Consider the following 24,817-nt stretch of genomic DNA (forward strand, 5'->3'; position numbering starts at 1 on the left):
GGAAGCCTTTAATGGGTCTCATCCATACACAATCATTCCATATTATTCACATGGAAGAGTGTGTTTACTCCTTTGGACCTTAATGAGCCGATCCCGTTGAACCAATTATTCACCAGCAATTCATGTGCTGTCTAAAGCCCAATTGCAAAGCTCTGTTTGGCATCAGAAATAAGGGTTGATTGGTTTGGAGCCTTTTTTGTGTCTTGTGTGCTTGGCTCTGCCTGTCAGTGGGAGCTTTAAGCTGGCAATTTCAAACAGTATCTTCTGATGGAAAGTGATGAGATGAATGCGGCTGCAGGCCTTCCATGAGAGAACCTTTGGATTAGGATGAATATGATTATGTTTTTCACGGCACTGATTTTTTTTATTTTCTAACTGATAAAAGTAAACAACTCGAGGGGTAGAGACAAGTAAATGCTGAAAAACAACATTTAGACTTTCGTGAGATAATTAACACAGCAATTAGCCATATTTTGTATTCTAGCTTTGTCTTTCCTAACATGCAGCATTCTGTGGCATTTGTCCTGTCTCCAGCAGAATTTTGACTTGGGGTGGTCGTGTTCCTTGGTTAGACAGCCCCAGAAGTGGGGCTTAGGAGGTAGGCATTTAGGGGCACCCCCGGCATGTTGGCAGAGAACAGATCCATAGAAAAGTCCGGATGTTCAGACAAATAACTGATTGACAAGAAATCTGTGGAAAGGAATGAGTCTTAGGGACACAACATTTCCCACATTTCCTGAAAATCCCACATTTCCCACCCACCCCACAGTTCACACTGGATTATATTCAGCCATCTCTCAGACTCTTCCCTGTTCTAGCTCTCTCCAGCATGTTCCTTTCAAGAGGGTGACTAATGGAGGTGGGGACCCCAGTCCCACATTTCTTACAGGGATTGGCTCTCTGATCGCCCCCCCCCCCCAGTCACCATGATTTTCCTTCAGGGTCTCTCGCAAGAAGCAGACCCCCTTCCCTTTGGTGTTTCCTAGAAGCAGCCTGGTGCTGGTTTCAGCCAGGGTTTGAGTAACAATGCTTCTAACTCTTATTTTCACTTGGGCTACAACCCTTCTCTTTCTCCTGTGCCTGTTTCTGAATTTGCTAAACTGTGGCTATATTTAGCAAACCAATCACATGCTTGCTGCAGAGCAGCATCAGGACAGATCTGTGACCCCAACACCTTGGCTCTGGGATTTACTATAATCCTCTGCAGAAAGAGTGTACTTAAATCCTCAACTAATGTCATCTCAATTTGGAATTCAAGCATCTCCTGCTGGAATCTCTTAATTACACACAGTTCTGGAACTGGCCATTTCAAACAGGTTTGGTCTTTGAATTATCCATTTAGGATATTTTAGGAGGGTGGTCTTATTTCCAAAACAGGAAATAACAGTTTTTCATCCTTAAAAAAAATAACAAACAGCAGAGTTTTTTCATCACTCCTCCTCTATAACACTCTGTTCTCTCTGCTCCCTCCCAGCATCTACTTTCTGACTTGAGGATACTGGAGTTTAGTGTGAGCAGTTCACTTCATTTGGAAGATTAAGGGTTTGAAGCAATAAGACATGATGAGTATTGACAAATCTTTAAATAGAACTTCATTAGAAAGCTAGCGTTTTTCCTTCCTCCAGGCAGCAGGCTTAAGACAAGATGAACAGGAGGATAGAAGAAGGAAAATATGGATGGACATTATCCTGGACTTGAAATTTATTTCTAAAAGTGTGGATCCAGTTACCAATCTTGTGCACATGTTCTGTACATTGCTGATGTAAAACAAGCTTCCTTAGGGCAGGAATTGTTTATCTTTGGATCTTCAACACCTGGCAGAGTGCCACAATATGGCCATAAACATTTGTTGACTGAATTATATTGAATAATCCAGTTGTTGCTTGTGGAAAAGATGGCATGTAATTCTAGTCTTTAATATAGAAGGATCTTTAGTATCACTGGACCTCAAAATTTGGGATCACAAATAGAATCATAGAACTGTATAGAACTACAAAAGACCCTCAGTCCCCTGGTTCCACAAATAAAAAGACTGAGGTTCTGAGTAGTGACTTCTTAAGACCACTTAGGTAGTGAAGTTAGCACAATCTGAATCCAAATCTTTGGACTCTAAATTGCAGCACTCTTGCTTTCTACTGTGCCACATTTTACAGAATCCCTGACTACAGTATGGATTCTGTCAACTGCGCATAGATTGTTTCTACAGTTGTGATGTTTCTCCTTCTTCCAGTTGTCTCCGTTTATCCCATTGCTGTCAGTTAACAAGACTAAGAATATAAACTTCGCTTTCTCCAAAGTTCCCCTATAGAGAGATTTTTAAGTATAATTAATTAAAGCAAAAGGAAGATCTTGGCATATTACATTTCTCCTGAAGGCTGTTGACTGATTTCTTCTAAGTATAATAAAATTAGTTTAGATCTAGAAATGAAATTTTATGGACAATCTAAGAACTATGATTCTTATCACTATCTCTTCCTCTTTTCTGCCATTGTTATAATTCCCAAAGGAGCAGAAGCGGAAACACAGAGATGAGGGACCATTTTCAGTTTTTCTTTGCAAAACTCCTTAAATGACCCTAAACTCCCAGAAATAAAGATACATCTTCTGAATACCAGTAATCTGCTAGTACAGTTAGATAGCTTTGAGACTAGCAAGCCTCTGAAGAATTCAAAATGACAAATGACGTCAGTTGGGAGGGTGTGAGCAGGCTGCAATCTAAAACAAACAAGGAGCTCTGAATAATCTGAGTAAAGGAGGCCAAGAAGAAATCTGCAATCCTAAAAAGAAGATTGGCTTGAGAAGTGGTGGGAGAGAAGAATAACCAATGGGCACCCATCTGCTCTACTGGTATCCTTATGACATCCCCCACATGATAATTGGACCCCTACTTACCAGTAGCAAACTAGTGGGAAAATATGGTCAAGAAAAGTACAGAATGGGCAGCAACCTGTACTGTTTCAGTGAACATGCAAATTGATGAGCTTAAAAATCCATTGAAGTACTTGACACTAACAAGCTTTACCATCACAAAGTACTTTCACCTAAACTCCACATTTTATCTATGCTCTAACCCTGCAAAGGGGGGGGGGGGGGGGGGGGGGGGGGGGAGTATGGGAGAGAAGGAAGGGGGAGAGACAGATGTTAATATATTTATTTTACATAGAGGTTAAGGGATTTATCAAGGTCACATAGCTATGTACTTTGAAGGGTCCATCTATGTTGACTTGGTTATTCCTTTTGCTAACTGCCCAGTTAGTACCAGCCCTGCAGAACGGAGCTGGGGTCAGTCCCAGAAAAGAGTATGTGAGCAAGATCAAGATCAAATGGGGCCAAACCAGAGCAATTGCATTTTAAATTATTTTTTGATGAACATGGAAAGTACCTAGAACTTTCAAGTCGTCAAGTCATTGCTGGGGACTTGAGGCAAAGATTATTCAGAATTACACAAAGAAAAGAGGGATCCTATCCCCTGAGGGGAAATAGCATAGAACAACCAGTGCTGCTCTAAAATTTGTTAGGTTTATGTTGTAAAGATACCAATGGTTTCATCCCAAAGCTAAACCTTAGAAAAGATGTTTTCTTATCTTCTCTTTTGAAGTAGCCTTTTTTTCTCCACCTCGCCTCCAAAACTGTGGGAAATTAGAAGTAGTTTTAGCAGGGGTAATGCCTTGACTGCCATGAATTGGATTTAAGTGAGGTAGAGTTGCACAGAGTTGTCAGCCTGACTTGCAGGGTCATCAAAGTCCAGTGGCAGGACATAAAGTAGGACCATTGGCGATGGCACAGGGTGCACTCAAAGGGGGCAAGTCTTTGGAGTTTCTGATGTCTGACCAGGGGGGAAGCGCTCCACAGCTCGCATTCTGCTGCTGCCTTGGCTGTCGGACAGATGGTTCTCTTCTGCCCATTCCTCCAGGGGAAGTCTTCACAGGCCTGGGATAGACAACCCCTAGCACACCCATCAGTTACCCTCAATCTGGTTTATCCCTCCTGTGGAGAAGGTTTTAGTGGGGTATGGGAGCTTCATATCATTCTTCCTTTAATTATGGAAATCACTTAAACTTAGAGTATTACAGTTTTATCCTGTGTCAAAAGAACCAAATGGCAGAATTCCAGGGAAGGTTATATATTTATTTTAATGCTTATGCTACTAGTGGTATTTTCTAGATTACTATCCAAATAACCCAAATAAGTGCATGAGTGTGCATCGAATGCTTTGCACAGCATTTTAATGATATACACTTCTCTTTGGAAAGGGTTAAAGATATAACTCATTACCTGCTTCTCCAGCTTGTCACAAATAACAGCTTTTGTAGAACTAAAGTAAACAAAAGCTGTTTGGAGATCATTCAAAGAATGAAAGTCTATAACATCATACAATTGAGAGATTTTGTCTGGCCACCCAACAAGAAAAATAATAGCGGGTAGCATGTCAATATTTTTTTCGAGTCCTTTCACAGAAATTGGATATGAATTTTAAGGATATACATCATCTAAAGGTAGATGAGGAAGCCTGATGGAACAACTCACAATGAGAAATCCAATCATTTTTTTTCCTCTCCCCTGGGTTCTGTTTAGAGAAAAGAGCAAGAATTAAGTATAAGATCATAGCATTAGCACAAGAAGAGGATTGGAGCCCATCAAATGCAACTTATTCATTTTATAGATGGAAAAACTGAGACCCAGGGAACTTAAATATCATGTCATGATGGCATGATAAAGCTAGCACGAGTTTGGCACAGCTGGAATTTGAATTCAGGCCCTCTGATTCTAAATCCAGTATTCTTTCTAATTTAACATGCAATTAACAGGATGGAAAGTGTGCTGGCTCTGGAGTTGGGAAGCTGAGTCCAAACCTGAACTTAGACCCTTCCGAGCTCTGTGACCCGTGGCATCATACACAACCTCTTGTGCCTTAGTTTTCTGATCGATTAAATGGGAATAATAATAATAATGACACTGCCTACCTTCCAGTGTTGTTGTGAAGCTAAGATAATTTTTGTAAATTGCTTTGCAAACCTTAAAGCACCATTACAATTCTAATAATAATGATTATTAATCCAAAGAGCTAAAAATGAAATTGATGCATTACAGAGCTGCTTGGGCCTTTCTAGCATGAACCCTTCATTTTGCAGATGAATGAGGTTAAGCTCAGAGAGGTTAAGCCTGGTCCTCTATTGCCCAACTAATTAGTGCTAGAGTTGGGATTAAAAACTGGATCTGACTGCCTGCAAAGCACTCTACCCTTGTATCCCTCTGCTTGGAAATATCCTCTGCCACAGATAGAAAAAAAGCATAAAACCTACTTTTTTTTGCCCAAGGGTCCAACTTATCCTTGGGATAAGAACAATGGGCAGGATAAGAGTCTATATTGCTGCTGCTTATGGGTTGAGGTTCATGGATCCTAAATACTCGTTTCTCTGAGGGCTGAACCATGCTGATAAGCCACAAGCATCCCCAAAGTCATTCAGAAACTATATGTGGGCATGGGCTATTCATGTCTAGGGTGTTCCAGGTGTTCAGTGATTGTGGCTTCTAAGACTCTTAAATCCATAGCTTTGCTGGAGCTGGAAGAGAACTTAGTGGCCATCATCTGCACTCCCCTTTTTTCACATAAGGAAAGAGAAGTCCAGACTACAGGTAATGGGATTTCCTGGGGGAGCTTCATGGGAGTGGGGGGCGGTCATCCAGGTAAGTCTTTGTATCCACTATGTCATGCTGTTCTATTTTGGTCTGAGGATGGATTATGTCTAGCAAAAGCTGCATTTGCTTAGTGTCCTGTAAATCTAATTTTAAAAGCCTTTAACTGAAAAGGTGGGGGCAGGTGGAAGATATTTGCCCACTCAATCATTATATTTAGCAAGACAGTTATATCCAAATGTTCATAAGAGGTGAAATTCAAGAAGGAGCCAACAGTAAAAATCACCTCTTCAAATATATATACAAACATACACAAAGCACAATGACCGTAAAGAAATTAATTTGAAATCATTGGTATCATGGATACTATAGAATGAAACCTATAACTGAATTATGGTTATCTTATTTAAAGAGAAAGATCAAAGTAGTTGGAGATAAGATAGTTTTATATAGTAAAACAAAATATCATTTGAGGAAATCCAGCAGCCAGAAGAAGGATGTATAGTAGATAACATGGGGACAAAAATCAGTGGAGGAAAAAGCAGTAGCAATTTTGCTGTGCATACTACCTGGACAGAAAAAAGAAATAGATGACGGAGTTTGGGAAATAGATCCCAAATCTAGCACAATCTAGAGATCAGTCTAGAGCTTGATACAGTAATGATGATTGGGACTTCAGTTATTCAGGCAACTGCTAAAGTTTTCTCTTTGCCCAAAGCAGATCAATTAATAATGAACATATATAATTCATATTTTATTTTCATTTCCAAATTCTCTCTCTCCCTACCTTTGCTCCTGCCCATTGAAAAGGAATAAAACCTATCAAAAATATCTATAGACATGCAAAATAAATTCCAGCTTGAACTATGCTCCCTTAACCCTTACCAAAAAAAAAAAAAAAAAAAGATAAAATATGTTTTGATTTGGACTTTAAGTCCATTACTTTTCTGTCTGGAGGTCGACAGTATGAGTTTTCATCACAAGTTCTTTGAAATTATGGTTGGTCATTGTGTTGATCAAAGTTCCTGAATCTTTTAGAGTTGATTGTACTTAAAACATTCCTAGTTCTGCTCACTTTACTCAGCATAATTTCATATAAGGCTTCTCAGTTTTTTCTGAAACCATCCCCTTCATCATTTGTTATGGTATAATAATAATCTATCAAATTCATATATCATAACTTGTTCAGCTATTCCTGTTATTGTGCATCCTCTCAAGTTTCCAATTCTATACCATCACAAAAAGAGCTACTATAAATATTTTCCTAACTATGAATCTTTTTCCTTTTTATGATTTTTTGGGAGTACAGATTTTCTAGTGGTATTTATTGTTGGATAAAACGGTATCTAATTTAATAACTTTTGAAGCATAGTTCCAAATAGCTTTCCAGAATGGTGAGATGAGTTCATATCTTCACCAACATATACCCATTTTTGTACAGACCCTCTAGTTTTTCTCATTTTCCTTTTTTTTTTTTTTTTGTTAACTTGGTCAATTAGGAAGGTGTGAAATAATGCTTCTAGAGTTGTTTTAATTTGCATATTTCTTAATTATTAGAATTATTAATAATTTAGAACTATTTTTTCTACATGATAATTGTTAACTTAGATTTCTTCCTTTGGAAACTGCTTATTCATAACCTTTGATTATTTATCAAATGGAGAAGGGCTATTTTTTTTTTAATAATAGCTTTTTATTTTCAAAATACCTGTAAAGATAGTTTTCAACATTCACTCTTGTAAAATCTATGTTCCAAATTTTTCTCCCTCTCTTCCCTTCACCCCCTCCTCTAGATGGCAAGCAATCCAATCAAGGTTAAACACGTGCAATTCTTCTATATATATATTTCCATAATTATAATGAGGGGCATCCATTCAGTTTCCAGTCTCTTGCCATTACAAAAAGGGCTTCCACAAACATTTTTGCACATGTGGTTCCTTTTCCCTTTTTTAAATGATCTCTTTAGGAGTAGAAACACTGCTGCATCAAAGAGATACACAGTTTGATAGGAGTGACTATTATTCTTATAAATTTGAGATAGTTCCCTATATATCTTCAAAATAAGATGCTTATCAGAGGAACATGCTGTAAAGATTTTTTTTTTCTTAGTTCCCTGCTTTTCTTCTAATTTTATCTGTATTGGTTTTGTTTGTGCCAAGTCTTTAGTCAGAATTGCCCATTTTACCTCCTGTGAATCTTTATATCTCTTTTTTGGTCATGAACCTATGGATACGGTGTATGCACCTGACTCATCATTTCTTTCTCATTCCTCTAATTTGCTTATGATGTCACTTTTTATATCTAAATCATATATTTATTTGATGTTTATCTTAGTATCTATAGGGTGAGATATTGACCTATACCTATATTTTGCCAGTGTTTTCTAGTTTTCCCAACAGTTTTTGTGTTTATTTACTTCTGTATATGATCTACTTGGTTTATTTTACTGATTAACTTCTGTATTTATCATCCAGTACCAAATAGTTTTGACAGTTATACATATGTAGTGCCATTTGAAATCAGGTACTGTTAGATCCCTTTCCTCCCTGCCTTCACTTTTTTTTTCCCCATTAATTTTCTTTATATTATTGATTTCTTGTTCCTCCAGATAACTTTTTTCCCCCTAGCTTGATAAAGCTGACCTTTCGTAATCGGTTTGGTATGGCATTAAATAAATAACATTTATGTAATATTTTTATTTTTATTATATTAATTTTGATTACTTAAAAGTAACATTTCTCCAATTATTTAGATCATCTTTTATTTTTGTAAAGAGTCTTTTGTAATTATGATCATAAAATTCATATGCATTTCTTGGTGGGTAGATACCTATTATTTTAAATGATTTCTAGTAAATTAAAATGGAATTTGTTTCTATTTCTTCCTTCTGTATTTTGTTGGTTATATACAGAAATGCAGATAATTTTTGCATACTTGTTTTATATCCTGCAATTTTGCTGAAGTTGTTAATTATTTCAGTTATTTTTTAAGTTGATTCTCTAGAGTTCTCTAAGTAAACCATCACATCACGTGCAAAAAAAAAGTGATAGTTTTCTTTTCTTATTGGCTGACAGTTATTCCTTTAATTTCTTTTTCTCATCAAATTGATATATCCCCCATTGCTATTTCAATATTGAAAAATAATAGTGATAATGGATATCCTTGGTTTGCTCCTGTTCTTATTGGAAAGGCTTCTAGCTTAATTTCATTACAAAGATTCTGGCTCTTGGTTTTATATAGTTACCACTTATTTTAAGGAAAGATACACTTATTCTTATGCTTTTTATGTTTGTTCTTTCTCCTAAAACATGTATGAATGCTGTGTTTGTCAAAACCTTTTTTCGGCATTTTTTGAAATAATATTATTTTTGTTATTAATATTGTCTCTTATTAGTTTTCCTATTATCAAAGCAGCTTTGCATTCCTGATATAAATCCAGACTGGTTATATTTTAAGGTCTTTGTAACATGTTGCTGTAATCTCTTTGCTTTTAATTTAAAGCATTTAAGCACTTGATTTAATATTTTTGCACCAATATTAATTAGGGAAATGAATTTATAGTTTTCTTTTCTCTGTTTTGACTCTCTCTTGTTTAAGTACAGGTATGTGTCACAAGTATTAAGTATGTGTTACAAAAAGAATTTGGTAGGACTTCTTTTTTACCTATTTTTTTCCAAACAGTTTATGTAGTATTGAAAGTAATTGTTCATTAAAGATGTACTAGCATTTTTTTTTTTTTATAAATCCAATTGATCCTAGGGTTCTCCTTTTCCCTTTGGGGTTTTATTTATGTCTTGTTCAATATCTTTTTCTAAGGTAAGGTCATTTAAGTTTTCTATTTCCTGTTTTGTTCAAATGGACATTTTATTTTTTTTGTAAATATTTATCCATTTATTGTAGATTGTCAGTTTTATTGGCTTATAGTTGGGTGAAATGATACCTAATAATTGTTTTTATTTTTTTGTCATTGATTGTGCATTCATTTTTTTTTCACTTTTGACACTGGTAATTTGGTTTTCTTCTTTTTAAAAATAAAATTAACTAATGGTTTATCTATTATATAGTTTTTTCTACAAAAAAAAAAAAAAACCCACCCAGTTCTTAGTTTTATTTATTAGTTCAGTTTTTTTTTTAATTAAAATTTTAAATTATCTTCTTTAATTTTCAGGATTTCTAGTTTGGTGTTTAATTAGGAAGGTTTATTTATTAGTTTTCTAGGGTTTTGTTGTTTTAGTTACATGTCCATGTTTTTCTTTTTCACTTGTATGTGTTTAGAGTCATAAATTTTCCCCCAGTACTACACTGGCAGTGTCCTACAGATTTTGGTATATTGTCTCATTGTTGCCATTATCTTTGTTGATAATTTCCATGATTTATTCTTTGACCCACCTGCTTTTTGGGATTAAGGTAATAAATTTCTAATTAACTTTTAATGTCTCAAAAGCTCTTTACTGAATGTAATTTTTATTGCCTTATGATCAGAAAACAATGTATTTAATAATTCAGCTTGTATGCACTTATTTGTATGGTTTTTTATGCCCTACTAAGTGGTCAATTTTTGTAAATATGTGATATATAGCTGGCAAATAGGTATACTTCTTTCTGTTTCCATTCAATATTTTATAAAGTCTGTTATATTTAAATTTTCTAAAAGTTGATCTTTTTCCTTAAATTTATCTTGTATATTTTTCGGTTAGATTTATTTTAAGTCTAAAAGGGATAAACTGAGCCTTTCACTACTGTAGTTGGGTCAGCTAAATGGCACAATGGCTAGAGTGCTAGGCCTGTAGTCAGGAAGATTCATTCACCTCCTTGAGTTCAAATCTGGCTTTAGACACTTATTAGATCATGAATAAGTCACTTAATTTGCCTCAGTTTCTTCCTCTGTAAAATGAGTTGGAGAAGGAAATGGCAAATCATTCCAGTATTTCCACGAAGAAAATCCCAAATGAGGACATGAAAAGTCAGACACAACTGAAACCCCTTAGCAACAACAATTAACCATTATAGTTTTACTATTTATTTTCTTATAACATTTCATTTTTCCTTTAGGAAAAGATGCTACGTTATTTGGTGCATATATTTTAAGTAGTGATATTAATTCATTTTCTAGGGTACCTTCTGGTTTTCCTTTTTATCTCTTTTAATTAAGTCTATTTTTGAGATCATGAGTGCTGTCCCTGAAATTTTTATTTCAGGCAAAGCATAAAAGATTCTTCTCTAATTCTTTATATTAACTCTGTGTGTGTGTGTGTGTGTGTTATCTTTCTGTTTCTAGTGTTTTTCCTATAAACAACATATTGTTGGATTCTGGTTTCTAATCCATTGTGTCATTATCTTCCATTTTATGAGTAAGTACATCCCATTCATATTTACAGTTATAATTGCTAACTGGATTTCCTTCTGTCCTATTCTTATACTTTTCCTCCTCCTCCTCCTCCTCCTCCTCCTCCTCCTCCTTTTCCTCCTCTTGCTCTTTCTCCTCCTCTTCCTTTTCTTCTTCCTCCTCCTCCTCCTTCTTGTTCTTGTTCTTCTTCTTTTTGCTGCTCCCTTTTTAAGAATCTTGCTCTTAGTCACCAAAACCATTTGGTATTGGCTAAGAAATAGATTAGTTGATCAGTGAAATAGGGTAGGTTCACAAGACAAAATAGACAACAACTATAGCAATCTAGTGTTTGACAAACCCAAAGATCCCAACTTTTGGGATAAGAATTCATTATTTGACAAAAACTGCTGGGATAACTGGAAATTAGTATGGCAGAAATTAGGCATGAACCCACACTTAACACTGTACACCAAGATAAGATCAAAAAGGGTCCATGATTTAGGCATAAAGAACGAGATTATAAATAAATTAGAGGAACATAGGATAGTTTATCTCTCAGACCTGTGGAGGAGGAAGAAATTTGTGACCAAAGATAAACTAGAGACCACTATTGATCACAAAATAGAAAATTTTGATTACATCAAATTAAAAAGCCTTTGTACAAACAAAATTAATCCAAACAAGATTAGAAGGGAAGAAACAAACTGGGAAAACATTTTCACAGTTAAAGGTTCTGATAAAGGCCTCATTTCCAAAATATATAGAGAATTGACTCTAATTTATAAGAAACCAAGCCATTCTCCAATTGATAAATGGTCAAAGGATATGAACAAACAATTTTCAGATGATGAAATTGAAACTATTACCACTCATATGAAAGAGTGTTCCAAATCACTATTAATCAGAGAAATACAAATGAAGACAACTGAGATACCACTACACACCTCTCAGATTGGCTAAGATGACAGGAAAAAATAATGATGAATGTTGGAGGGGATGTGAAAAAACTGGGACACTGATGCATTGTTGGTGGAGTTGTGAACAAATCCAACTATTCTGGAGAATGATCTGGAACTATGCCCAAAAAGTTATCAAACTGTGCATACCCTTTGATCCAGCAGTGCTACTACTGGGCTTATACCCCAAGGAGATACTAAAGAAGGGAAAGGGACCTGTATGTGCCAAAATGTTTGTGGCAGTCCTGTTTGTAGTGGCTAGAAGCTGGAAAATGAATGGATGCCCATCAGTTGGAGAATGGTTGGGTAAATTGTGGTATATGAATGTTATGGAATATTATTGTTCTGTAAGAAATGACCAGCAGAATGAATACAGAAAGACTTGGAGAGACTTACATGAACTGATGCTAAGTGAAATGAGCAGAACCAGGAGATCATTATATACTTCAACAACAATACTGTATGAGGATGTATTCTGATGGAAGCGGATTTCTTTGACAAAGAGAAGATCTAACTCAGTTTCAATTGATCAATGATGGACAGAAGCAGCTACACCCAAAGAAAGAACACTGGGAAATGAATGCAAACTGTTTGCATTTTTGTTTTTCTTCCCGGGTGATTTTTACCTTCTGAATCCAATTCTTCCTGTGCAACAAGAGAACTGTTCGGTTCTGCACACATATATTGTATCTAGGATATACTGTGACATATTTAACATGTATAGGACTGCTTGCCATCTGGGGGAAGGGGTGGAGGGAGGGGAAAAATCGGAACAGAAGTGAGTGCAAGGGATAATGTTGTAAAAAATTATCCAGGCATGGGTTCTGGCAATAAAAAGTTATAATTATTTTTTTAAAAAAGAAAAAAAGCAGAATCTTGCTCCTGACTAACTCCTCCTTTAATTTATTATCCCTCTTATTTACTCTTTCCTTTTTCCCTTCTCTCCTACTTCCCTATTGGATAAGATGAATGTCTATACTTAACTGTATGAGCATAAATCTTCTTCCCACCCTTAATCAGTTTAGTTGAGTGAGATTCTAGTGTCTCCCATTCTTATACTGTCCTATTATGTAAACGTTTCCTTACCCACGTTATTTGAGGTAATTTTCCTCATTCTTTCCCTCCCTTTCTTCCAGTGAATTCCTCTTCCTCATCCCTCTTATTCTTTTGAGATCATTCAAATATAATAAATAGGATTGCATCCAGGCTCATTGCTTTTCAGTTATTCAGTCACATCTAGCTCTTCTTGAATCTGTGGACTATAGCCTGACAATTCTGTCCATGGAGTTTTCATGGCCAAGATATTGGTTTACCATTTCTTTTTCCAGTGGATTAAGGCAAACCGAGGTTAACTCACTTGCCCAGCATCCTACAGCTAGTGAGAGTCTGTGGTCAAATTTGAACTCAGGCCTCCCTGATGATAGGCCCAGCTCTTTATACATTGAGCCACCTAGCTGCCTCCTATGGTATACACAATGCATCATAGCAAGTGACCATAGTAATCTAGTGTTTGATAGATCCAAAGAAAGATCCAAGTTTTGGAACAAGAATTTATTATTTGACAGAAATTGCTGGGAAAACTGGAAAACAATTTCAGAAACCAGACATCTCACTATTAGGATAGAGTCAAAATAGATAAATAATTTGACAATATGGGTGATAATGGAAGCAAATTAGGGGAACATGGAAACATTTACCTGTCAAATCTATGGATATGGGAAGAATTTATGACTTGTCAAAAGACAGAGGCAGGATATAAAAATAATAATTTCACTTACATTAAATTAAAAAGCTTTTGCACAAACAAAATTAATGAAGCCAACTTTAGAAGGAAAGCAGGAAACCAGGGGAAACAATTTGTAGTAAATTTCTTGGATAATGGCCTCATTTCTTAAATATATAGAGAAATGAGTCAAATTTATAAGAATACAAGTCATTTCCCAAATGGTAAATAGCCAAATATTATGAACAAGAAGTTTTTAGAATAAGAAATCAATGTTATCTATAGTCATATAAAAAAAATGCTCCAAATCATTATTGATTAGTGTAACACCTCATACCTGTCAGATTGACAGAATATGCTAAAAAAGGGAAATGCCAAAAATTGGGAAGGACTTGGGAAATGTGGGACAATAATGCATTGTTGGCAGAACTAATCTAACCATTCTGGAGAGCAATTTGGAGGGCTATAAAACTGTTTTCTTATAACTTATTTATTTATCAATCATCTTTAAGAATGTATCCCAAAAAAATCAAAGGAAAAGGAAAATGACCTCTAGGTACAAAAATAATTAGATTAGCTCTTTTTGTGATGGCAAAGAACTGGAAATCAAGAAGAAGCTCATTATTTGGGGAATAGTTGAACAAGTTGTAGTATATGAGTGTGATGAAATATTATTGTGCTGTAATAGGAAGATGTCAGAAAAACCTGGGAAGACTTATGTAAAGTGAGAAGTAGGAGAATATCATACAAAATAACAATAGTATTATATGACGATCACCTGTGCATGACTTATCTATTCTAATTAATACAATGCGCCATATTAATTCCAAAGGATTTATGATGAAAAATGCTATCTGCTTCCAGAGAAAGAAAGAACTGATAGGTATGAATGAAGATGAAAGCATACTTTGTCCTCCTGACTTCAGGGCTGATGCTCTATCTACTGTGCCACCCACCTGCCCCGCCTATATATTCTTTTGCAACAAGGCTAATGCAGAAATACGATGACTTGATATGTATAATCTTTATTGATCAAATTGCTTGTTTTCTCAAGGATGGGAAAGGAAGATGAATTGAGGTAGAAAATTTGAAATTAAATATCTTAAAAAATTAATGCTATATTTTTATTACCTGTAATTGGCAAATATTTAATAAAAAAAACATATTGGGAAAAATGTGGTCATTTTATTTCCTTTAAGCAATGAATCTTTAGCACTGGAAGTTATTTGAGCAGAAGCCTAAAGCTCTCCTATTCATTCTCTTCCCACTCTTTTTTAATTTTAATTTTTTAGCCACTTAAATTTTACCACATCAAAATATTAGAAAAAATATCAGTGAATCATGTAAAACTTATGTTTTATATAGTAGTAACTGAATTCACAATGGACTACTTATCTACTGTGTGTGATCTAGATAAGTAGAATCTTCATATTGAGAAAAGGATGTATCATCTAGCCACAAAGTACTGCTTTTTATTTAAGTCAGACATGTGGCCATAAAAGAAGTGATATTGGAAAGGCAGAGATGCATATACGGACTGGGTGATGAAAGAGCACCAAAATTTGGTTGCTGTGGCCACAAATGACCAGTGTACTATCTTCCTCTCTATCTCTCCCCTCCACCTCCAAAGTCTGAAAACATGTTTATCTTCATTAATTGCTAGCCAGGGATAGGAAAATCCATGGCACCTTAGCTAATCTTAAGAAATCAACCTTGTACATTATGGTTTTTTGAGGAGATTCTGTCCCCTGGAAATTGACAGGCTTGGATTTGAGAAGGGCTGGAAGAAAGAGGCAGGCTGACCCAGAATCTCTGGGCAGAATTTTGGGTGATCAGAAAAACTTGCATGAGAATGATCAAGATTTGTTACACTGGGAGCATGGAAGGTTGATGCCCTTCTCCTTGCCCTAGGGCCAAAGAGGGTCTAAATATCCTCCAAAGATCTTGGCTGTCTAAATGCGCGCTGCTCTACAGTCTACCGAGCTTATAATTCTTGTTTGTACATGATATATGTGAGAGGGGAGTACATTGATGTAGGTTCCTCTGGTTGATACTCTTTCCTTCTAGGAGACTCAAATTCTCGGGTTTCAATTCGGCAAATAGGGGATTGAGAGTAACTACAGAGCAGCTTGAACTAACCCCCATGTAGGGCAAGACCTTGGGTGGCGTCTGCTTATAGTAGGATTTTACCAGTTTCCCCCTTTCCTTTTGGTTTCACCCCATCTTATCATTCTCTCCTCTTTAAAGCAAACTCAGAATTCTGCTCAGAATAAGGGTTATTTAGTGCTTCAAGAGAAGGGGATAATATTCTGAACAACCACTCTTAGGAGCCAGTAATAACAGCCTATGCTAATATAGTACTTTAAAGCACTCAATAAATATTATCTCACATGGGCCTTACATCCACCCTGTGAAATAGGTATTTGAGATAAACAGTGAGTTTATGTTACTTTCTGCAGATAGGTGGTAAAGGTGAGATTCACATCTAGGTTTTCTTGACTCCTTGTCCTGCTGTATATGCTGCATTTCTGTCTTATTTGGGGAAGATCATAAAGATTGTTGGTGTTTTACCATAAAGATCTGGATATGGCATCTGTCTGATTAAGACTCCCTCTAAAATCCCTGGTGATGTTAAAAGTTCTGGGGGATTCCATATATCATTTTTCTATATAAGAATACATAAAATTTACTCCTTGTTTGCTCCTTTATGATTTTTCATTCAAGTTTACCATTTTATGCTTGAGTCCTGTATTTGTTCGTCAAATTTTCTATTCCGTTCTGCTTTTTTTATTAGGACTGTTTGAAATTCTTCTATTTCTTTAAAAATACATTTCCCCCCTGAATAATTATACTGTTTTTCTGGATAGGTTGCTCTTGGCTTTGCCTTCTGGAGTATTATATTCCAAACTTTCCATTTCTTTACTTCATATTAGTGGTTGCTGAATCTTGTGTGATGCTGATTGTGGCTCCTTGGTGCTGCAAGTCTGCCTGCTTGCTATTTTTTTAATCTTGATTTGAAAGCTCTGGATTTTGGATGTTAACATTCCTGGGAGTTTCTATTTTGGAATTTCAGGAAGTGATCAGTGGAATCTTTCAATTTTGACTTTACTTTCTAAGATATATGGACAGTTTTCGATAATCGTTTCTTTTTTTTTCTAGTAAATTTATTTCTAGTAAATTAAAAATAAATTTAAATTTATTTAAAATTTAAAAATTCATTATTTTATGAATCATGTTGAGAAAGAAAAATCAGAACAAAAGGAAAAACCATGGGAAAGAGAATTAAACAGAAAAAAGAAGCATATATAGTATATGTTGTAATCATTTCTTGAAATATGATGTTTAGGCTCATTTTTTGTTCATGGCTTTCAGGTAACTCAATGATTTTTAAATTATTTTCCCCAGCTATGTTTTCTAGGTCATTTGTCTTTCCTATGATATATTTCACTATTCTTCATCCCTCCCTCCCTCCCTTCCTCTCTTCCTTCTTTTTTTCTGTGTCTTTTGTCTTTGTCTTGATATTTCTTAATGTCTCTGTGAGTCAGTAGCTTCTATTTGGTCATCTAATTTTCAAGGTGTTATTTTCCTCAGGTTTGTGCTGCTGCTTCTTCTTCTTCTTTTTTTTTTTTAACCAAACTTAATTCTCTTTTCATATCTTTTTTCACAGGCCTCATTTTGTTTTTAAACTGATTTTTTTTTTTTTTTTTTTGCTTCTTAAAAAAACACAACTCTTTCATTCTTCTAGGAATTCTTGAGGGGCTTGTGTCCATTTTTCTTTGAGGCTTTGCTTGGAGATATTTTTGAATTATTCTCTTCTTCTGAGTTCATGTCTCAAGCTTCCCTGTCACCATAGGAGTTTTTTATGGTCAGGGTTATTTTTCGCTTGCTCATTCTTCCAGCCTACTTCTAGATTTTGAACATTATGTTAGCGCTGACTGCTGGGAGAGTCTTGGTCTCAGTCTATGTCCTTTTACTTCTTTTTGTTGCTTTCACACTCCGTGCAGGGACCTGCAAGTTTTTAGTGTTGCTAAGTGGCCTGAGCCAAAGAGAGATCTTTTCACTTGTGGTTTGAGTCCCTTGGCTTGTTCATGATCGAGTCTTGTGGCTGGACTCAGTCATTGTTGGCTGGGAGGTTCTGCAGTGTTTGAGTGACTGAACATTGGCCCTTGGGTCTGGGACCCCAGCCCTGGTTATCTACTTCACACACTGAATGGGGCTCACAGCCCACAACTACATTTCTGGAAGTGTTCCTTGTTCAATGCTCCAGACGCTGCCCTTACTCATGACTGCCCCTTCCCCTCCCCTCCTCCACCCTCTCCCAGTCTCTGACCAAGAGCTCTGTCAGACCATACTTGGTCCTGCAGCCACTTAGGGTGTTTTAAAGGGAGACCCTGTCTTTCTTTTTTTCTTTTTTTTTTTAAATTTTATTTAATAGCCTTTTATTTACAGGATATATGCATGGGTAATTTTACAGCATTAACAATTGCCAAACCTCTTACCCCCCACCCCTTCCCCTAGATGGCAGGATGACCAGTAGATGTTAAATACATTAAAATATAAATTAGATACACAATAAGTATACATGACTAAAACATTATTTTGCTGTATAAAAAGAATCGGACTCTGAAATATTGTACAATTAGCTTGTGAAGGAAATCAAAAATGCAGGTGTGCATAAATATAGGGATTGGGAATTCAATGTAATGGTTTTTAGTCATTTCCCAGAGTTCTTTCTCTGGGCATAGCTGGTTCAGTTCATTACTGCTCCATTGGAAATGATGGTTGATCTCGTTGCTGAGGATGGCCTGGTCCATCAGAACTGGTCATCATATAGTATTGTTGTTGAAGTATATAATGATCTCCTGGTCCTGCTCATTTCACTCAGCATCAGTTCGTGTAAGTCTCTCCAGGCCTTTCTGAAATCATCCTGTTGGTCATTTCTTACAGAACAATAATATTCCATAATATTCATATACCACAATTTATTCAGCCATTCTCCAACTGATGGGCATCCATTCAGTTTCCAGTTTCTAGCCACTACAAAAAGGGCTGCCACAAACATTCGTGCACAACAGGTCCCTTTCCCTTCTTTATAATCTCTTTGGGATATAAGCCCAGTAGTAACACTGCTGGATCAAAGGGTATGCACAGTTTGATAACTTTTTAAGCATAGTTCCAAACTACTCTCCAGAATGGTTGGATTCGTTCACAACTCCACCAACAATGCATCAATGTCCCAGTTTTCCCGCATCCCCTCCAACAATCATCATTATTTTTTCCTGTCATCTTAGCCAATCTGACAGGTGTGTAGTGGGAGTTGTCTTAATTTGCATTTCTCTGATTAATAATGACTTGGAGCATCTTTTCATATGACTAGAAATAGCAGAATTTAGTCTTGTGCTTTTCTAGGTCATTATTGGGGGAGGAACGCTGGGAGGCTATCTTGACCCCACTCCACCTAGAAAATAATTTACACATGTAAAGGGCTTTAAAGCCAATCGAAGGGTGCGATGTTTGACTCTGGAAGTCCTTGGGAGCCACTGGAGCAGACTAAGTGGGATGGGGTACGGGAGAGATCACCTTGGTGATTCAGTGGAGACTCAACTAGAATGGGGAGAAGCTGAAGAAAAGAAACCTCCTAGGGCTCTCCTGCAGTAATCCAGCATGAGAGAATGAGAGTCTGCACCAGGAGAGTGGTGACAGAAGGGGACAGAGAGGAGAGAAACTGCAATGTCAGAGCTTGTGACAGATATGGAGGTGAATATATATGAGAGAGGAGCTGGGGAAGAGTCTGGGAGACTGGGAGGATGGTGGAGTGTCATGGACAGAAGGGGGAAGTGCAGAAAGGGAAAGAAAGTAAGTTTAGCTTTGAATGTGTTAAATCTAAGACATCCTGAGCAGAACCCAGAGATCATTGTACACAACACAAGAAGATTATATGATTAATCCTGATGGATGTGGCTCTTTCCAACAATGAGAGGACTCAGGCCAGTTCCAATGGTCTTGTGATGAAGAGACCATCAACATCAAGAGAGAGGACTGTGGGAGAACTGAGTGGGGATCACAACATAGAATTTTCACTCTTTCTATTGTTTGTTCGCATTTTGTTTTCTTTCTCATTTTTCTTCTTTGATCTGATTTTTTTTTTTGTACAGCATGATAATTGTATAAATATGTATACATATACTGGATTTAACATTTCTGCCATGTTAACATATTAGATAACTTGCCATCTAGGGAAGGGGGTGAGGGGAAGTATTAAAGGACAGGTCAGTTCTCCGAGAGCCTCCACAGCTGTGGATCATAACATCTGAAGGAGTTGCGGGGCAGCCTTTGCTGTTACAACGGTCTCAGTCAGAGAGGTCAGAGAACAGCACCTGCCTCTCAGTCTCCTTGTGTCATCCTCTGCAGGTCTGGGTTGGATCTCCAGCAGCCACTGTCAGGTGGCTTCCATGTATTCCAACAGGGAAGGAGGGGGGAATTGGAACACAAGGTTTTGCAAAGGTCAGTGTTGAAAAATTACCCCTGCATATGTTTTGAAAATAAAAAAATTTCCCCAAAAAAAAATCTAGAAAAAAAATAAATAAAATTAAGATGTGCCCAAAAGCCTTAGAAATGCAAGGTTGAAGGTAAGGGAAGAGGTTGTGGCTGGATAAACAGAACTGAGAATCATCTGCATAGAGAAGATTTGTATTCTCAGGACTTGGTGATCTCACCAACGGAGAGCACCCAGGACAGACCCATAGGGGATGCTCATGGTTTGTGGGTGTCTTCTGGGAGAAGGGAGGAGCTGTTTAGGCAGGAGGAGAATAAAGAGAGAAAACACTGAGAGAAAAGAGTATGGAGAAGAAGATGGTCAAGAGTCAAAGGCTGCCCAGAGATCAGGAAGGCTGAGGAATGGGGAAAGGCCGTCACATTAGGCAGCATCCCTGTAATCTAGGACAAGCCAGACTTCAGGAAGAAGAGGATGAGAGCAAAGAAAGAAAAGCATCGGTCCATGAATGGGTGAGGACGTAGTAGAGCTGCCGGGAGACTGGGTGCCAAGAAAGTGGGGAAGACATGCAAACAGGGAGAAGGAAGCTCTTGGGGAACTGCTTCAATTGTGAGGCAAGCTTTTCAGCTGCCATTAAAGGTTTAAGGAGAAATGAAGAAATGGCTTGGAGGAGTCATGGTGCTAAGTGAGAAAGTGAATCCATTAGATTCTGATCTTCAGTGTTCACTGGCTTCTTATTAAATTGTAAACTCCCTAAAGGAAGACTGATATATCTCTTCAGGTCTCCTACAGTGCCTTGCACAGAGCTGGACATACAACAGGGCTCAATAGTTGATAGAACATAAACTCCCAGAGCATAGGGACTGTCACAGAGGACCCAGCACAAAGTGGACGTTATCAACAATGTTGTCCCTGTCCTAGAGATGCTGGCAGAGAAAAGACCCAAGTAATGTAATATACATTCTGCATTTTGGAAAAGATTTTCAAAGGTTTAGGATTCAGAGGAAGGATAAGTAGAATCCCATGGACTCAACTTCCACAGAGGAAGTCAACCTAAAAAGGAGAGAAAACTCTGGGGAATGAACTTAAGACACAAAAAAGAATCGTTTTGATGAGGAAGAACAAGAACGTCTGAAGAGAAAGACGTGGCTTCCAAACTAACCCGGAGAGGCCAGTGCTCCGAGTGGATGGGACAACAGCTGGTGCTAGAAAGGATGAGGAAATGTTCATTCTCATTTTGATTCTGTCCTCTCTGTCTGGGAGAATGACCTTTAGACTGGGAAGGAGAGAACCCCCAAGGTGACTAAGGAGTCACCCATGATGACCAAGTCACAAATAGATTTTTGAATAATTCATCTACTAATCAGCATTTGTCAAGCACCCAGTACAAACCAGGCACTATCAGAAACCAGAAGTGAGATGGCCGCTGTCCTCAGGAAACATGGCAATTTATCCGGGCATATGCACATGTATATGTGGTGTGAAAATACATGCACATTTACGTACAAAATCTACCAAAAAATAGCAGCAAAGTAATTTGGGCTGAGGGCAGGTGCTAGCATCCAGAGGCATCGGGGAAAGCTTCATGGAGAAGGTGCGAGGCAAGGACAATGGTCTACCGAAGTGGACAAACTTATATTAGTAAAGGGGTTTTCACGGTCTATAGACTATGTCGTAGTGGATATTCTTTCTGAACGAGGCAGACTTGTCTTCCCCAGTAACCAGCTCTTTCCAACTGAAATTCTTGGCTTTGTGATCATGAGAACTGGCAGCCATTGTCTTCCATTGTGGATCCCTTCTTCCATTCCATTCTTTTACAAACCCTCAGTCCTGGATCACCTCTTCCATGAAGCTCCCCCAATGCACCGTGACTGTTCTCTCCTCAAATTTTCACAGAGTCACTTGTCTTTGGTCTTCCTAATTTTTAAAATCATCTTTGTATCCTTACTGCCGTGTACAGGGTTATGGATAATGTTGGGGGGTAATAAATTTTTTGTTGAGTATGAAGTTTTTTGAAAAAGATCTATGGGTTTCAGGGGACACTTTATTCAACACGAATCAACAGTGTGATATGGATAAATCTGGATTTCTTTCCAACTGTGCCTGATCTCAGTACCTTTCTTTTGTGGTTAGAACGACCTTTTTAGAAATTTTGATCCCCAAACCATGTTCCTAAAGATGTGATAATGCCTTTTTGGGCCTACAAAGCTCTGGAATCAAATGCAGAATTTTCTTATTGGCCCATCCCTTTCCTTTTCCTTTTCTTTAGTGCCCAAATGTAGTCTCCAATGAAAAATGACCCTTTTTTTTTCTCCCCTTAATTACTGACAGCAAAGCAAGGAAAAAAAAAATTCATATCTCACAGGGTTTATTTCATCAGTATCAAATTACATAGTACCATCAGGAAGTATCAGGTTATGATTTGAATATTTTAATATAATCTAAAATTTGGCAAATTGTTAAATTACCCAAAATTCATTATATATTTGAAGTGTGCGTTGAAGAGACTATTTGGCATATCTTGGTAAGAAGCTTAGCATAAATATTTCTGTACCTTAATTTTAATATATATATATATATATATATATATATATATATATGCAAAGCATATATATATACATACATATATGCTCCTAAATTAAATATACCCATAAAAAAGCCTAAGTGATGTTAGGATTGATACATTTTCATACCTATGAAATTATGAAACTCTGTGTGTTCAAAGCAGAAATTTAAAAAAATTAGCCAGTCTCCTAGACACATATGAATTTACAAAGTAATTGAAAATGAGTAAGATGAAATGTTATAACACTGTTTAAGTAACTGACATTTGAAAGAGACTACTAAATTATGTAAATAATACCACTTTTTCAAGTTGATGAGAGAATAAAGCTTCTACTTAAGCATCGTACCCCCTAAATTAAAGAGTATGTATCATTGTAATAGGAAAAGGTTCTTCTCTAGTAAGATGAATATGGAAGCCATGATGCGGGAGATGAGCAGGAACCAATCTGGGCACTGGTTTTCCATCTGAGCTCTTCCTTGCGCTCATCAATGGAAGTCTGGCTTCTCTGGGAAGGTACAGCCAGAGCGCTTAATGATGATGCTGGCAGCATAGTGGCCTGCGCGGATGCACTCGGTCAAGGGCCGGTCAGCAACCAGCTGGGACAGAAAACCTAGAGCATGAATGAAAGGGAATGCATTAGGAATTGTGCAAGAACATCAGCAATGATGTGACGCTGGCTCAGGCCGGGTGAGCATTAGCTCTTATTTCCTATTTCAGCTGGGTTCTAGGATGTTCCCTCTGGGATGATGTCCTTAAATAAGTCTACGTATTCTATGCCTTCCTTTAAATACTCAGATAATGAAGTGAATTATGCCAAATGTTGTGTTGCTTATAGTCCAGAAGAGGTTACACATTGCCCTCAAACCAATGAAAGCCCTTAGACCCAATTAGGGATGATTAGAAGGAGAAAAAAAGCCAATCTATCTCAGTGTTGTTTTATTAGAGATCTTTAAAACGAACTACTTATTCCCATTCCAGCAGATTACATTAATGTAACTGAGATGGAGACAGAGAAAGACAGAAAGACAGAGGAAAGGGAGAAGGAAGGAGGGAGAGACAGAGAGAGAGAGAGAGAGAGAGAGAGAGAGAGAGAGACAACGAACACGAGGGAGAAGGTTAGAAAGAGAATGGATGAGGATGTGGAAGGCCTTCAGTACTGCCTCTCTAATTTCTGGTACTGGCAAGATTAGGATGCCAGGGTTCCAAAGCCAGAATCATGAACTGGGCAGACGCTTAAGGGAGCTGCAAAAAGGTAGAGAGAAGTACTGCATTCAGGAATGATGGGGGTCAAGAACTGAGGAATCTGGGAAATGTGAGCTGCTACTGCTATCATCTGAGATAGGGAGATTGGCCAAGAGCAGATGACAAATGAGAAACTGTTGTGGAACTTGACTCTCTGCCTCTTCCCGGGCCTGTGCTGTCCAGGAGGTAAAGGTTAATGGAAAAGCAGTAGTCCAGTGACCTGTGGAGAGCTTCCCCGGAGATTTACAGCCTTTCATTTCCTACCACCCCGACCACCCAGGCTTGGCCCTGTCAGACTTGGGGAGCATTCTGTATCAAACGGAATTAATCATCACTTTCAACTGAAGAATAACACTATCAGACTCTATATATTGATATTTATTTTGTGGAATCTTTCCTAGACTTGGAAATCATTCCCTCAAAAGGAATAATCATTGGAATTTGCCTTAGAGGATCCAGAGTAAATTCTCAGTCACCACCTAGCCCTCTACAGACTTGGGGAGTTACCCCTGCATCCCTCTGTACCTGCCTGTTCAATCATGCTCACTTTGAAATAGGAACAAGGATATTAACAGGTTTTCTTGTTTTTTGTTTCGTTTTGTTTTGGTCGTTCCTTCCCTTGACCAAGGCCTTTGATTGAAAAAATTGAGAAAATGGGATATTCCTGAAAGGCCTTTGGGAGCAGTAACAACCGATACCATCTCTGCGCTATGAGGGAAGCACTGGGAGGGGATGTGCGCTGTACCCCTGCTGCTTCCCAGAAGCCCCAGTCCTGGGTGCTGACCTACTGGGGTGATCCTTCATGGAAGGAAGAGAGCCAGTCAGCGTTTGTGACTGACAAGTCTTTGGGGGTTTTCTGGAGGGTCTGGGGGAG

General features: G+C 37.5%; 1 protein-coding gene across 3 annotated transcripts in view; it reads right to left on the minus strand.

Annotated features, from left to right (window-relative positions):
• Positions 1–22,486: 22,486 nt before the first annotated feature.
• ADK (adenosine kinase) overlaps positions 22,487–24,817 on the minus strand; it is a 618,595-nt gene continuing 616,264 nt past the window's right edge. For 2 of the 3 annotated variants that reach the window (XM_031949472.1, XM_031949471.1), the window contains one exon: positions 22,487–23,311. In XM_031949472.1, coding sequence (XP_031805332.1) covers positions 23,187–23,311 — 125 coding nt within the window. In that variant the 3' untranslated portion in view covers positions 22,487–23,186. The remainder of the gene's footprint in view (positions 23,312–24,817) is intronic. The other variant, XM_031949473.1, reaches the window with a different exon arrangement.

Source organism: Sarcophilus harrisii, chromosome 2 (assembly GCF_902635505.1).
Source record: "Sarcophilus harrisii chromosome 2, mSarHar1.11, whole genome shotgun sequence".
Lineage (NCBI taxonomy): Eukaryota > Metazoa > Chordata > Mammalia > Dasyuromorphia > Dasyuridae > Sarcophilus > Sarcophilus harrisii.